Source organism: Lithobates pipiens, unplaced genomic scaffold (assembly GCF_037356315.1).
Source record: "Lithobates pipiens isolate NorthernLeopardFrog02 unplaced genomic scaffold, aLitPip1_a1.2 Scaffold_13, whole genome shotgun sequence".
In the NCBI taxonomy this organism is placed as follows: domain Eukaryota; kingdom Metazoa; phylum Chordata; class Amphibia; order Anura; family Ranidae; genus Lithobates; species Lithobates pipiens.
The window spans coordinates 39280532-39297042 of record NW_027507718.1 but is presented as its reverse complement, the minus strand read 5'-3'; the positions used below and the strand labels follow the sequence as shown (position 1 = coordinate 39297042).

At 40.7% G+C, this 16511-nt stretch overlaps 1 protein-coding gene across 1 annotated transcript in view; it reads left to right on the top strand.

Annotated features, from left to right (window-relative positions):
- The window catches only part of GLIS3 (GLIS family zinc finger 3), a 535482-nt gene that overhangs the window by 403510 nt on the left and 115461 nt on the right, over positions 1–16511 (top strand). The window contains exon 7 of the mRNA XM_077475027.1: positions 2814–2955. Within this exon, the coding sequence (XP_077331153.1) occupies positions 2814–2955 (142 nt within the window). The remainder of the gene's footprint in view (positions 1–2813; positions 2956–16511) is intronic.

The following is a 16511-nucleotide window of genomic DNA, read 5'->3' as shown; positions in this document are numbered from 1 at the left end:
ATGTGTATGCAGGACACATTGGCGCCAACAACCTTCAAACAAAAATCCACGGTTTTGTTGTGGGAAAGTCCGATTGTGTGTATGGGGAATTAGAGTGACAATGCTTCTTCTGAATACATAAGGTTCAGAGTGAGCACTGTCCCCCTAGGACTGAAAGTGTGTTACCTTCACTGGAAATAAAATAAAAAACTGTCACCACTTCTAGGAATTAGTAACCTGCAGTTACTAATGATAATTAACTTTAATTCACACATGAAATAAAGAAGGTGTAAGAAATCAACTTCTTCTAGCAATATGGTACCAAATACACATACTTTGAACTGTATTATTTTAGCTAAGTGTACTTGGAAATTACTTAAAGGGGTTGTAAAGGTAAATGTTTTTTCACCTTAATGCATTCTATGCATTAAGGTGAAAAAACATCTGACACTGCCAGCTCCCCCAGCCCCCCCGTTTTACTTACCTCACCCCTCGAAAGTCCCGCGCTCGTCCCCCGACGTCCTTTCCACCATTCAGCCTGGCCACTGATTGGCTGGAGTGGATGGATGGAAAGCAGCGCAGCCATTGGCTCGCGCTGCTGTCAATCACATCCACTGACGCGGAGCGCCGGGGGCGGGGCCGTGTGATACAGCGAGCGGCTATGGCCGCCGGCTGTATCACGGGAGCGCGCCCGCAGATGCTTCCCACCATGCGAGGGAGCATCTGCGGGAGGAACCCGAGACAGCCGCCGAGGGACCCCAGAAGAGCAGGTTCGGGGCCACTCTGTGCAAAACGAGCTGCACAGTGGAGGTAAGTATAACATGTTTGTTATTTTAAATTAAAAAAAAATTTCACTTTACAATCCCTTTAAATATGCAACAGCCGTTACAGTAAATGTAACGGCCTTAACATGCTATATGAAGAAAAGCATGAAAAATATTTTTTAGACGTTTTGTTTAAGCCAACTGGGTTCCAGATTTGTTTGTGAAGATCACCTGTTAAAGAATATCTACTGTAAATGTCATGAAAAAATAACAAAACTGGGCTTCAATATTTAATGTAAAATTCCATGCAAAGCCTAACTACTCCTAAAAATGCTCACTCCCCCCTCCTAACACCTATTCATTCATACGAATTATCTGTATACTTACTTGTTTTCAGGCTACTCTGGTCCGGTCACATGATCTGGTTCCCCTGTGGCAACCAGCGGCCACTGCAGGGGAGAGGATGGGAGTTCCGACAACGGATGGGCCATAGGATCTTATGGGTGATGCCACTGCTCCCAGGCATTACCAGCCATTGCCAAGCACTCTCTCCTCTCAACCTGCAGCTGCTGCTGGTTGTCACAGAAAGATATCACATGACTGGACCAGAGAAATAATAGTAGAATGAAAAAAATTGACTTACACTGTCAAAGAAAGAAACTTGCACTGTACCTGAAAAATGACAACTAAAATCAGATTTGGAATACACAGAATACAAGTTGGTTAATTTGGTGCTTGTTTAACCCCTTGACCTCCGGGAGATTTACCCCCTGCATGACCAGGCCATATGTTGCGATGATGTTGGACTGAACTGAGATATATAGTTTAATTTGAGCACTGGTTATATGGACTTTAAATTGATACACTGTTAATATTAGTTTGTTTGCTTATGATTTGTTGTGTTGCACTTCACTTTAAAAATAGATAATATACGAATGGAAGGGTGAAGTGATACACCTAAGCCCTTGTACACACGGTCGGACATTCCGACAGAAAATGTCTGATCGGACTGTGTTATCGGATAATCCGACTGTGTGTGGGCTTCATCAGACTGTTTCCGTCTGAATATCCGACCGACAACGTTTTAGAGCTGGGCTATAAAATTTTCCGACAGCATGGTCCGATGGGACTTTGTCCTATCGTTTGTAGAGAATTCCGATCGGATAAACTGCCAAGGGGTGAACTGCTTTTACTAATGGAAAAGATAATTTCTAGTCCCTGCTTTGCAGAGTCACAGGATCAATCGTTTCCCCCTGTCAAAACTAAGACATGCCTTTTTTACATATACATATCCCGATTCTCTGTGTTTTAGTGACCATCGGCGGGTGCCGGAGGATTTTGAGTACCTGGTACCCGCAGATCAGCTTCTGCTGTGAATTATCACAGAAGAAGTGGCTCGCTGGCGGCACGCATGTGCCCCTTGCAGGCGGAAGTGCAGAATCACGAATATATATGTGAGCTTGTGCACAGCTGTCGCCCTGTAGCAGTAAAAGTGCTATAGGGCGATCAGCAAGGGGTTAAAGTAGGCCAGTTTAGACAAGGCCATGTAAAATAGCATGATAAGGATTTGTGACAGCTTATCAGGCAAACTATCCTACAATTTTTTTTAGGTTTATTTTTGCTTACTGATAAATACCGTAAATCCCATGCTGCACTTTGAGTTGAAGTCATGACAAGATGAGCCTGACAGTTTTCAAGCTAGAGGACTATACTATGAAAGTATGCAAATCTTTCACAACATGTTTGGTTCCCGGAGTACACATGCAACTCATTTCATGATGAATACCCATTACAGCTGATAACACTAAAACGTAAAGCTTAGTAGGTAATCGGAAGCAGACGTCCTTAGCTGTGTAAAGAAGAAAACATATGGATTTCATAGAACTACTTAGAAGCCTCTTTACCGTGGAAAATAAATTATTGCTAATTACCAAGACTCATGCTAGACTTTAGCGCTGCTTAGATTGTAAAGGATCGCTAGACTGATGTCATTTATTGTACTGGTCCACATAACTGTGTTGTGATCCAAAAATCATAACAGGTGATTTGTATCCTTTGCCTTTCTTGTAGTTACGCCCAAGGACAGAGCTTGACCAAGAAGTTCTCAATGAATGTCTCACTATTCAACCCCTTCAGCCAGCAATTTCTCCACAAGATCCTACAGAGAATTCCCTGGGAAAGTCCCCTGGCCCTGTACATGATGTGTACCCAGGTATGATGTAAATAATACTGGTGTATGACTAAAGACTTGGCATGTTATTCCTACCATGTATGTTCATAATCAACAAAAGGCACTTTAGGGCACCCTTGTCTATAGGGTTATCATAACGTTTCATTATCTTCAAAGTTCAACTCCAAGGAGATATAAAAATGGCAACGAATGCAATTATGCATTAATGTTAAAAAATATATTAAACATATCTTTTTTTATTTAATTAGTGCAAGTATTTGAATTAGATTTTAGCCTCTTTCTTGTTATCTATTGTAGGGGACAATCAGCTGCAGTGCTGCAGTTAACAAAAAATCACAAGGAACATACTATAGCAGCCCATTGATGATTTGATTTTCTTTCCTTCCACCACTGGTGGAAGAAAAGAAAATCGCACGATTTTCCCATCAACATAGTGCATCATAGGCTGGGGATAGAGAAGTAAGCAGACTCTATTCATTTCAATCAGGAAAAATCAGGTCACCACCTTTTTGGCAAAGCTGTATAAATCTCAGGGACAGAAATTCAAAGATTTTGGTGGCTAGTCCTCCTATCATATGTGCATTGAAGCAGTATACTTAGATGCCTGCCTGATATTCAGGATAAATATATTACTGCAGATATATTATATTCCACATACATTTTATTTTGTTTAACATCTCCATAGGACAAAATGTTGTCCTAAAATATCTGCTTAACCTCCCTGGTGGTATGATTATTTCAGATTTTAGGTGCTGAAAGCAGTACAATTATTTTGCATGGGAATTTGGCGTTTTAAGTGAGTAATTCTTAGGAATAACTCACTTAAATCTGTCCAAACCTAGCAGACATCCTGGGTATGATAAAGTTTGAAAAATGAAATCATACATTATAATATAATAAATAACTATAAATAATTATACAAAATAATAATATAACAATAATAAAAATTATTCAATAATGTAATAAAATCAAAAACACTGAAATTTGCTCAGTTGCAGAACTGTCATTACTTTTCAATATTTGATGACGGATCTCCCCACAAATCGCTATCGCTCAATTCACCGAGTGATTCTAATTTATTATCGCTGTTTTCTAGCTGGTCTAAAATCATTTTTGATGTAAAGAGACAGTTTTGGTTGCTATGGACAATCTCCAGTTTCCAGGCATAAAGAACAGTTTTTATAATATAAAACTGCATGCAGGACACTGGGCAGAACACTAGGGACAAAGGGGATGTGAAATAATTACATACAGCAATGTAATCTGTAAGATTACATTATACTGTATGGAATGTGTGTGTGTTTCACTTTTTGAATTTGGCACCATTCTCCGTCCTTGTGCGTCGCAACGCTCACAGGGAACGGAGATCGGCTCCGTGATGAATCGAGCGGAGGATGAGCCGCTCGTACAGCGGGGGGACATCACTGGATCCAAGGGAGAAGGTAAGTAAACCTCCTCCTGCATACAGTGATGCGGTCCAGAGTCTGGCTCGGGGTTACCGCTTTTGGTGTAAAACTTCCACCCCGAGCCAGACTCGGGAATACTGCCAGGGGGGTTAAAGACCTAAATATATAAAGAGTGAATAATCAAAAATGAAGGTTGTGGAAGCAGGTTAAAGGAACGATCTCGAGTAGATGTAAGGGCTGATTGGGTGGAGGTAAATATTTCTTCAGCGCACAGCATGGGATACAGTTAAAGCAGTAACAATTAGCAAATGAGTTTACAGTGATAACTAGCGAAATATCTTTATTAGAACTAAAGTCTATGAAGTCTATTGGATTTTCATAAATGTATTATCTCTACACTAATTTGAGAATCCTCTCTGCACAAAGAAAGGTATGAAATAAAATTGTAAATGTAAATATTCCCTATACAATACTTCACATGAGGTACTGGTTAATTCTCGGCCAGTGTGGTTCTGTTTACAGGTGAGGCTGTGGATTTATTTATCATTCACTCATTTCACTGGTTTAGCACAACTCATTTTTTTCTTTGTCTTTTTTCTGTAGTTATGTTATGCAGCAGATTTGCAGCTTCCAATAGGTCTTTATAGACCTTCCTTAGCAGTGCAATTAGTGTACTTTTAGCGCAGTTTCTTTTTCAGTTTTCCATATAATAAAAACAACAAAGTACAACTGACTCAAATAATTTTTTGAGCAGTCGTCTGAATAAATGTGTTAAAACAGAAATACATTGCACTCTTTATGGTTTTGAGATTAATGCAAGCTTTTTTAATCTGTATAAATTGTGTAACAACCTTGTTTAAACATCTTTTCTCTGATTTTGTGTTTGTTTGTATCCTAATTATAATTGAAACATGATCGAAGAATCCGAGATCTCCTCACCCATTCCCCTAATAAACTTCAGGGCTGCTATGGAATCAGTTAGACCAATAGTAATTTAGTGCAGCCAGGTTTATAATATCTCACTCGGGTCAGACATATTGTTGGCCCAGATTGCCCTGGTGCATATGGGTCCCAAAGAATAAAGGGGCTCATCAAGGCTACTATTAGAACAAAGTTTAAATGTCAACACTAGGGTTTCCCTCCACTAGATATCACCAATGCCCAACGATAAACCTCTGTTAGGATTTGAATTCAAATCTGTTGCCATCTGCTGTTGGAGAATGGATATCTTTATCATAATACTCCACAGGACAGCCTGCATTTTATGGACCATTCATAAAATGAAGCCTGTCGTATCAAGCCTGCAATGGCCCACATTGTGATTTAAGATTTAAGATTTTTTTCATGTGACTTTAGCAACTTTTTATATTAAATAGTGCTCAGACTGTTGAAGCTGAGTAATCAATAAATCAAATCTATTATCACCTGTGTTGACAGGCTGTTGTTCACATCATGCAGGTTTTGCATTCTCTACAAATGGTAGCAGATCAAATTTAGATCAGAAGGAAGTCAAATGCAGGTCTAATGCACCTGCCATAGAATTCTGAAAGATCTTGGAAGTGTCTCAAACTGATGTCAAGTTTACACAAGCCGAATCAGACCTCTAAGCAAAGCTGTGCTTTACAAATGTGCGTTAAAAATCAGCCCCTTAGTGAACTCCAACAAAACAGAGATACCCTAGGTGTCACCCTGGCAAGGTACATATATGTGTAAATAGTGGGTTTTTTTTTAAATCAGAAAAATGTTTATTAAAGAAAAACAGTTTGACACTCTAGGACAAAGCGGTACACAACATTTTGTACAAGAGAAGAGAAAAAAAAAAAAAACTGAAAATACTTTTGTACATATAGTCGAAAAACAGATATAGGCTCTGCCATCTAACTCATCAGTATACCATCTACACAATGAAACACTCAGAAAAAGGTATTATCTCAGAAGTGTGTCTTAATTGAATGTGAGACTTACTCCTATGGCCTACCTGGTCACAGAAATAGTCTCTGGTATACAAACTCTCTTGGGCCGAGACCAGGGGTATCAAGCCACAGTCCCCACAACTTTTCGAATTTACTGGGGCAGCCCCTACGTAGGTAAATATGGTTTTCTAAAAGCAAACTGCCTACAGAGGTTACCAAAGATTTATGCGTAGGGGGATCAGGGGATTTCCAAAGATTTAGGATTAGCTTTGAGCTTTCGAGCATGAGAAATATTCATACTCGTACCATAAATACTGTTTGGGAACCAAATCATTTCTCTTCCCAGTGGCCTGCTGCAATTTTTGAATGTTATTGTTTTGTTGCCAGTTGCTGCGTATTTTACTCTCTTCTTTGACCTATTAAAAAAAAGCGTGGGTGCCTAAAATTACCATTATTTAAGACAAATCTTGTAGGGACCATTTCCTAATTAAAACCACTAATTCTGTGACATAAGTGCACAATTGTTTGCAAATGTTGCCTCATAACAATACTGTAATCTCCATATTTTATAGCTTATGTTATTTACATCACTAAATGCATATTGTTATCTTAAAAAAAAAAGACCAATGCCAGTTTTACATTTTATGTTGGGAAACTACATTTGACAGACTTTGTTTTAGAAAACAGGTTTTATCAATTGTAACCATGTGTTTAGAAATTGAAATCATGTACAGTGTGGTGGAAATGGATGAAGGGTTATACTGGGGCCCACAATGAATGCCGAAAGTCGTCTTAGCAGCTCCTGGGCAGTTGTTGAGTTAGCCATGTTATATGGACAGCTTGCATTCAGCAGGGGCCATGTGCTGTATATTTGTTTTGTAATCAGAGACACAAATGTGGACAAAGGTTTCATTTATTAAGAAATTTTGCCCTGCAGGAGAACTATAAATCACCAAGAAAAAGAAAATCTGTGCTCAAAAGTGATCTGGAATTCATACGTGCATTGAAAGCCATAAAAGTGTACGATGGAGCAAGTTAGCTATGTACAAGTTGGTAATAACAGTTTACGAGTGGTTAAAGCTTTTCATCAATTAGGCATCAAATGGGAGGGATATAGGTTTTTACGATTATTACAGCATAGGAAAATCTTAATTTATGTGGTTTATTTTTAAGTGTTGATGAACAAAGCAGTCATCCTTTTAGACAGGGAAAAAATATTATGAATCAGACTGTCGCAACTGTGAAAAAATGTAACTTTGATCTAAAAAAAAAAAATACATTCATGTTTTAATGCTGACTGTTGCTTTAAAGTGGTCGTTTTTAAATTAAGAAATAGATTTTATGCTAGCCTAAGGAATTGCTGTTCACCTTAAACCAGCTTAAAGTAAATTTAAACAAATAGAAATTTCTTGTGAAGGTAATTAAATGTTTGAAGCAAACAAACCTTTGTTAGGCATGTTAACCCAGCATAAATTTCTAAACTGGAGAAGCCCCCATGTGATCCATAAAAATAATTCCCACTGAAAGCAGTACATAAATTACATCATTTTTATCAGCACAATATGGAAAAAGCTTGCTCAAAGTGTCTACCTACATTGCTGTTACTGGAAGCAGCACCACAGCAGGCTGTGTGATTCCTAAAGGGCCCAACAGTTGGGGGCCCATTACAATCTGGGGATATTAGTCATACTTCCAACAGTAACATTTTGGATGTAATTCTGAATAATGTAAATGTATTACTGAGTTCTGGCTCATTTATCAGATTACTATGAAAATAACAAATGGGATTTAAGTTAGTTATCGCTTAAGGCCCAACTCAAACCAAGCCTTTTTTTAATTTATTTTTTATATAAATTGTTAAAGGGTTATGCCGCGTACACACGATCGAATTGTCTGACGTACTGTGGTCTGGCGGACTAATTCCGCCAGACAATTCGATTGTGTGTACGCGGCATTAGACTTTCTATCGCATTTACTGCTGTCTGCATCTTCATTTAAAACATCTCTGCTTACATCTTTTCTATCTGATGGGTGTTAGACAGAACAGGAATCAGTGGAAAATCTCCCCACTACCCATGCAATTTGGTTTCTGACACCTAATTGATGGGTGTCAGAAAGAATAAGGAGTGAGGGAAAATGCCCCCATTTGCTTTATTTTTTTTTGCAAGTGGCAGGCAGAACAGGTTAGTGTAACTTCCCACCCCTCCTTCCTACCATGGGTGGTAGGAAAATCAAACGGTGAGGGAAAATCTCCCCAATTTAATTTTTATTTGATGGATGTCAGACAGGACATAAAATGAGAGGAAATCCCCCAAAAGGCACACAAGCACTAATTAATATAAATGTTCAAGTAGAGTTAGGAAGGTTCAGAACCTCTGCTGAGAATGTATTGCTATATGTGCTTTCTATCTCGTGATGACTATTAGATAGAATAGGAGAGAAAAGAAATTAACTATATGGGGACACAATGGGTTTGATTTACTAAAAGCAAATAGACTGTGCAGTTGTACTCTAGTCTAGTGGTCTTTAGTAAATCAACCACAGTACAATTTCGCTGAAAAATCTCAGTGCCACAACAGTCGTCCTTTGATCGTGCAAAGTATGTAGGATCTTGATTATGTGGTGGAGGAGAGGAGACCCCATTCCTTAAAGGCACGATATATCAACCTACTCAGTAGAATGGAGACACCATCCTGATATACAATACAGGTGTATTTATCATCTCTATCTGGTGAGTGGAGACCCAGGAAGGGAGCACAGGAAGTCACCATGAATATATCTCAACGTGTCACCAACCCTGTATTTCACATTTGATGAACTTTATTGGTTGCACTTTATTTTTCACTATATTGGCACTGAGCACTTTATTATGCTACACACTTTGATGTTTGTATATATGTATACTAGTAGTTTATAGGTGCAGTGCTGAGTATAAATTCTTTTGTCACTTTTTTGGGATATTTACCTTGCACTACAGCGGCAGCCCTATTATATATATTATTTGTCATATTTTTTAGTTCCACAGCGTGAGTTTTAATTATACTTTTTATCAACACATATGGGGGTTATTTACTAAAACCTGATGCAGCTGACAATGGTAGCCAATCAGTTTCCAACTTCAGCTTGTTCAATTAAGCTTTGACATGTCAAAACGCATGCAAATCTTGCGGCAACTGTCGTCAATGGCACCATCCGAATCGGTGCAACGCCACATTTGTGGCACCGCACCGATTCCCAAAAGTAGTTTCTGTACTACTTTTGGCGACTTTGGGGTGCGATTTCCATAGACATCTGTGCAGAAACCTGAACAGATGTCTCTGAAATCGCCCCCAAAGTTTGGACTGACATGTGGAAATGAAATTGAGCAAGTTCAGCTGAACGTGAGCTAAAATCTAGAAGTGCATTGGTTACTGGGCAGTGGCAGAGCTACACTAGGTTTCAACCCGTTGGTTGAACGAAAAAAAAAAATACTAATGTATGGGGCTGCCTTAGTGTGGTGTATTTAACCACTAGCCGACCAGCGCATTACGATGTATGTTGGTACAATGGCACGGCTGGGCAAATGGGAGTACAGGTGCTTCCCCTTAAAATTTTGGCATTGTGGCCGCACGCATGCTTAATGTCACAGTCACAATAAAAATCGCAGATCGACTCCATTACTAATAAAAAAAAAATTATAATAAAAATGCTATACATCTATCCCGTATTTTGTAGACGCTATAACTTTTGCGATTTTTTTTAACCCAAAAATATGTAAACAATAACATATCAGCCTAAACTGAGGAAAAAAAATGTTTTTAAAAAAAATATTGCTTTTTTTCAAAATTGTCGCTCTTCTTTTGTTCATAGCGCAAAAAAAAATAAAGAACGCAGAGATGATCAAATACCACCAAAAGAAATCTCTATTTGTGGGAAAAAAGGACGTCAATTTTGTTTGGGTGCAACGTCGCACAACCGTGCAATTGTCAGTTAAAGCGACGCAAGGGCCGAGTCGCAAAAAGTAAAAATGCTTCTCCCTTAAAGTAGTATTAAACCCTCAGCATTTTTGCTCACATTGAGCGCAATAAAGTAAATAGAACTATTTTCTTAAAATGCTTATTTAAGCCCTTGCAGTGTACAACTTTCAATGCAGCTGGCTCCTACAGTCTCGGTGCAGCTTCTCTGAGCTAATCAAGAACACAGATGTTTCTCTTCCTCCAGTTAAAATATTCCCCACACCATTAGAAATCACTCCCTAGGACAGTGATGGCAAACCTTGTCACCCTTGATGTTTTGGAACTACATTTCCCATGATGCTCAACTACACTGCAGAGTGCATGAGCATCATGGGAAATGTAGTTCCAAAACATCTGGGGTGCCAAGGTTCGCTATCACTGCCCTAGGAGCACACTTAAACCTTTGATCGCCCGTCATGTTAACCCCTTCCCTGCCAGTGTCATTTATAGAGTGCATTTTTTTTTAGCACTGATCACTGTATTGATGTTGCTGGTCCCCAAAAAGTGTCACTTAGTGTCAGATTTGTCCACCACAATGTCACAGTCCCTTAAAAAATATAGTTGCCGCCATTACTAGCAAAAACAGTAAAAAAAAATAAAAGTCCATAAAAATATCCCATAGTTTGTAGGCGCTATAAATTTTGTGCAAACAAATCAATTTACGCTTACTGAGATTTTGTTTTACCAAAATTATGTAGCAGAATACATATTGGCCTAAATTTTTTTGTTGGATGTGTTTTATAGCAGAAAGTTAACAAATTATGCTTTTTTATTTTTAAAATTGTCAATCCTTTTTTGTTTATAGCGCAAAAAATTTAAAAAGCAGATGTTATCAAATACCACCAAAAGAAAGCTCTATTTGTGAGAAAAAAAGGACATAAATTTAGTTTGGGTATAGTGTAGCAGGACCGCGCAATTGTTAAAGCAACGCAGTGCCCTACTGAATAAAATGGCCTGGTCGGGAGGGGGTAAAACCTGCCGGAGCTGAAGTGGTTGAAGAGGAAGTAAACTTCCATCTTTTGCTTTTACCTATAGGTAAGCCTATAGTAAGACTTACCTATAGGTAAATATCTCCATGCACATTTTAGGAGATATGAACATTACATGCAGTCAGCGACATTACTGGTGCATGCGCTCTGAAGTAACGGCCACCCGTGCTATTCCTTCAGAGCCCCCCGGTCGGTCACCTGCATTCCCATTCGCTATTGTCTGGCTCTAATCATGTGCTTAAAAAAAAAACCCCATTGGAATCCATGCGTCTGGCACCCTGCATGTAGATTAGGGGGCCAGGTGCATGGATGGGGGGCAGCATTATGGGCCGCTACTGGACCTGTGCCGTGAACGGTGGCTTCCACCCGCATGTGCGGGAGTGACGTCATTGCGGCCCCGTCCAGTCACAGAGTCTGAGTCTGCGAACCCAGGAGCCAGAAGGGGTGAAGATTGGAGCCCCTGCAGCACTGACTTGGTGCGGGAGGGTCTTTGTTTTAAGGTAAGTTTAACATAACGTGCTAGTATGCGATGCATACCTGCACATTACACCTTTACCTTGCTGGTTGCCCCAAAAAAAAAGGCCAGTGGTTTACAACCGCTTTAATGCACACAATGTAGGGCGACCAAACTCTAATCCTGGCAAGCACAGGATACCGCAAGAGAAAGGAGCCACCCTGAAACCTGGGGCAGCAGAACCAGCTTAAACTGCAACAAAGGCTGGGATTAAGAGATAAGGAAACAACATACAGTAAAAATGTAATATATTGCAGCTTACTAATCTTTAGATGTAAAAAATTAAATATTAAATTTAGCGCTGCTCCTATAGCTCAAACCAATATAGTATCTAGCAAATCTATATCAACTGTAATATTGGGGGTTGTTTAACTCAAGTGTAGCACCCGCTAGCGAGACCAATCCACACCAGAAAACTCAATTTCAGGGCTTTTTGACCCACTTTTATTAAAAAAGGAAAAGAAAAATGTCCATCAATATATCCCACGCAGGGGTTTCAATTTCACCGCAGTAATAAACAAAAATACCAAGCCACCTGGCTTTATGGTCAGCAGTACTGCCGTTTGGGCTTTACCCTTCAGCCCTCTTGGCCATATAACAGAGATCACAGACTGTACCTCTTTTACTCTTCCTCACTGCTCATCCCACAGCTTTGGGCCCTCTGACTACACCATGCAGACATGCATGCTTCTCCCTTGCTTGCCTGGACTCCTCGGGAGGGTGGAGCCCAGTTCCATGGTCAGGTGTCTAGAAATAGACCAACACACACCTGACCAGTCAGTGTGCTGGTGAATCCCAAAATCTGGACCCAGGATTGGGGATTTCATCCCACCCAGATCACTATGGAATCCCCGGGCTCCAGATCCCAAAACAGAATTTAGTAAATAATGAGGAAACTGAAAAGTCAGTTTCCTCCCAATGTTGCAAGCTCCCTGGAGCCCCTCAACCCGCCTGGTTAAAAATACTGGGTCCATACACTGGTGGGGTACTACACTACCACATATCCCCCCCCCTTGTTTCAACCCGGAGGGAGAAACACCTACACCCACCATAGCAGTTGGGACACCTCTGTGTTGGCCATCAGCCACGTAGGCCCAACCCTTTTTTCGGGTGCGCTTCCAGGCAAGCCCTACCCTGGATCGCAACGGGGTCCTACGGTTCTGTATCCTCAGCCTACCTCCTCTGTCCTTGGGGTTCCTGAGCTCACATTTATTTTCTGGTGGTCCACCGCCTTTCCTGCTACTTCCTTTAACCACTTGACCACCGGGCACTTAAACACCCTTAATAACCAGACCAATTTTCAGCTTTCGGTGCTCTCACATTTTGAATGACAATTACTCAGTCATGCAACACTGGACCTATATGAAATTTTTGTCCTTTTTTTCACACAAATGGAGCTTTATTTTGGTGGTATTTAATCACCGCTGGGTTTTTTATTTTTTGTGCTATAAAAGAAAAAATACAGAAAATTCTGTAAAAAAATGAATTTTTCTTCGTTTCTGTTATAAAATTTAGCAGATTAGTAATTTTTTCTTCATAAATTTTGGCCAAAATTTATACCACTACATATCTTTGGTAAAAATAAGTACAAATTGGTGGATATTATTTGGTCTGTGTGAAAGTTATAGAGTCCACAAGCTATGGTGCCAAGATCTGAAAATTGATCACACCTGAAGTACTGACGGCCTATTTCAATTCTTGAGAACCTAACATGCCAGAAAAGTACAAATACCCCCCAAATGACCCCTTTTTGGAAAGAAGACATTCCAAGGTATTTAGTAAGAGGCATGATGAGTTTTTTGAAGTTGTCATTTTTTCCCACAATTCTTTGCAAAATCAAGATTTTTTTAACTTTTTTTTTTTTTTCACAAAATTGTCATATTATCAGTTTATTTCTCACACAGCATATGCATACCACAAATTACACCCCAAAACACATTCTGCTATTACTCCCGAGTACGGCGATACCACATGTGTGAGACTTTTACACAGTGTGGCCACATACAGAGGCCCAACATGCAGGGAGCGCCATCAGGCGTTCTGGAGCACCCAGGACAATTCTGACATTTCTCTCCTACATGTAAAAATTATCATTTATTTGCTAGAAAATTACATTGAATCCCAAAACATTATATATGTTTTTTTAGCAAACACCCTGGAGAATACAATGGTGGTCGTTGCAACTTTTTATCTCGCACGGTATTTGCGCAGCAATTTTTCGAATGCTTTTTTTTGGAAAAAAAACAGTTTTGTGCTTAAAAAAAAAAAAACACAGTAAAGTTAGCCCAATTTTTGCATAATGTGAAAGATGAAGTTACACCGAGTAAATCGATACCTAACATGTCACTCTTCAAAATTGCACAGGCTCGTGGAATGGTGCCAAACGTCGCTACTTAAAAATCCCCATAGGCGACGATTTAATTTTTTTTTTACTGGTTATATGTTTTGAGTTACAGAGGAGGTCTAGGGCTAGAATTATTGCTCTCGCTCTAACGTTCGCAGTGATACCTCACATGTGTGGTTTGAACACCGTTTTCATATGTGGGCGGGACTTAAGTATGCGTTCGCTTCTGCATTATTTTAGTTTGACATTTTTTTCCCCAAAAATAAATTTTTTGATCACTTTTATTCCTATTACAAGGAATGTAAACATCCCTTGTAATAGGAATATGGCATGACAGGTCCTCTTTACAGTGAGATATGAGGTCAATAAGACCCCGCATCTCATCTCTAAGCTGGGAAGCCTGAAAAAAAAAAAAGATTCTGGATTTGATCGTATTGGCGAGTCGGTAGAAGCACCGAAGGGCGGTGGGAGGGGGGGGTGTCTATGGCTGGGTATTGCAGGGTATCACCGACTATGGCTGGGTATCTCAGAGTATGGCGTTGCAGAGTATTGAGTTGCAGAGCATTGCAGGATATTGGAGGGTGTTGCAGAGCATTGCAGAGTGTTGCACGGTATTGGCGGGTGTTGCAGAGCATTGCAGAGTGTTGCAGGGTATTGGTGGGTGTTGCAAAGCATTGCAGAGTGTTGCAGGGTATTGGCGGGTGTTGCAGAGCATTGCAGGATATTGCAGAGTGTTGCAGAGTGTTGCAGGGTATTGCAGAGTAATGCAGAGTATTGCAGGGTATTGCAGGGTATTGCAGGGTAATGCAGGGTATTGCAGAGTATTGCAGAGTATTGCAGAGTATTGCAGGGTATTGCAGAGTATTGCAGAGTAATGCAGAGTAATGCAGGGTATTGCAGAGTATTGCAGAGTATTGCAGAGTAATGCAGAGTATTGCAGGGTATTGCAGGGTATTGCAGAGTAATGGCAGGGTATTTCAGAGTATTTGCAGGGAATTGAGGGGTTAATTTTCGGTGAGCAGCGATGTGGGCACTGCAGATGCAGCCCACATCGCTGCTGACACCGATCTCTTCCCCCTCCGCTGTTCCGATCAGTACAGAGAGGGGGAGGGAGGAACCGGCATCATAACATGACCCCGGTTTGTTTACAAGTGATCACTCCGTCATTTGACGGAGCGATCACGTGGTAAACGGCCGCTATGAGCGGCCGTTTACCGTGATCTGTGATGCAGGACCTGGCGGTCACGGATGCTCTCGAGTGCGCGCCCCAGGGGGCGCGCGAGAGCGGAATTCTGGGAGGACGTCATATGACGGCCTCCCAGAGTTAAGAAACCGCCCTGTAGCCGTCATTCGGCTATAGGGCAGTTATTAAGTGGTTAAACTCAGTTTACAGATTCTGAGGGGAACCTGCTTCAGACACTACACCTGATGAGGAACTACCTTTTCCCTCACTGGTACCTGTTTTCCCCATCACAACAGGTCTCTTGGGTTTACCAACTCCTTTGTCTTTACCCTTGACCACCAACTCCCCAGAGCTCAACATCTGTGTATCCCTCTCATTTCCCAAGAAATTATTCATGTTAATATCAAGGCCATTATTTACACTAACATTCAGGAATACACCACCATTTCTCCAATTACCAATACAGTTCTTTCTTGCTCGGGATTTGTTAGGGCCAGACCCAAGGAGGGACAACACACAGGTGAGCAGCTATCCCCTATGGGATCTTCACAAGGCTTCACTTCACCTGTTGTCCAAATCTCTGTGGGCAATTGTCCTAACAATGGACATTGAACAACGCATGACCTATTTCCAGCAGTACCAATCTTTGGCAGCTCACCCTTTTCCATGTCACAATTTTTGTTCCTCTCCATACTATATTTGAGAGCGTCTCCGGGTACCCAAACTTGTACCTCTTTGCAGGTGACAGACAGAATCTCTGCTTTTGCCATGTCCATATCTGGCCCTTCCTTCTTACGAGGTCTAGCGGGTGAGGCAGTATCCACACCATTTACTATACCCTGCTCAGCCGCACCTCGGACGGCACTAGCAGACATGTCTATCACTGCAAAAGGCGGAGAGACCTCTGATGTCTTCAGCAGCCCCCTAGAGCGCCTTCCCTACTGAACCGTATCCGGAAGCACTCTCACAGGGAACTGTGCGATCACTTTCCAGATTATTAAGCACCATACCACCCAGTTCCACTGGTGATTAATGTTACCCAGCACAGCTTGCATTACCTGGCTCCACCCTTTGGTACCATGCAGCATTACCACATCTGACTGTAACAGAGGCACACAGGTATACAAGGAATGTGCTTTCATCAGTTCAAGTAATTCCACTAGTATATCTGTAAATTCTACACACTCCACATCAACATGCAAAATATTTTTGGGGACCTTTCCCTTATCAGAG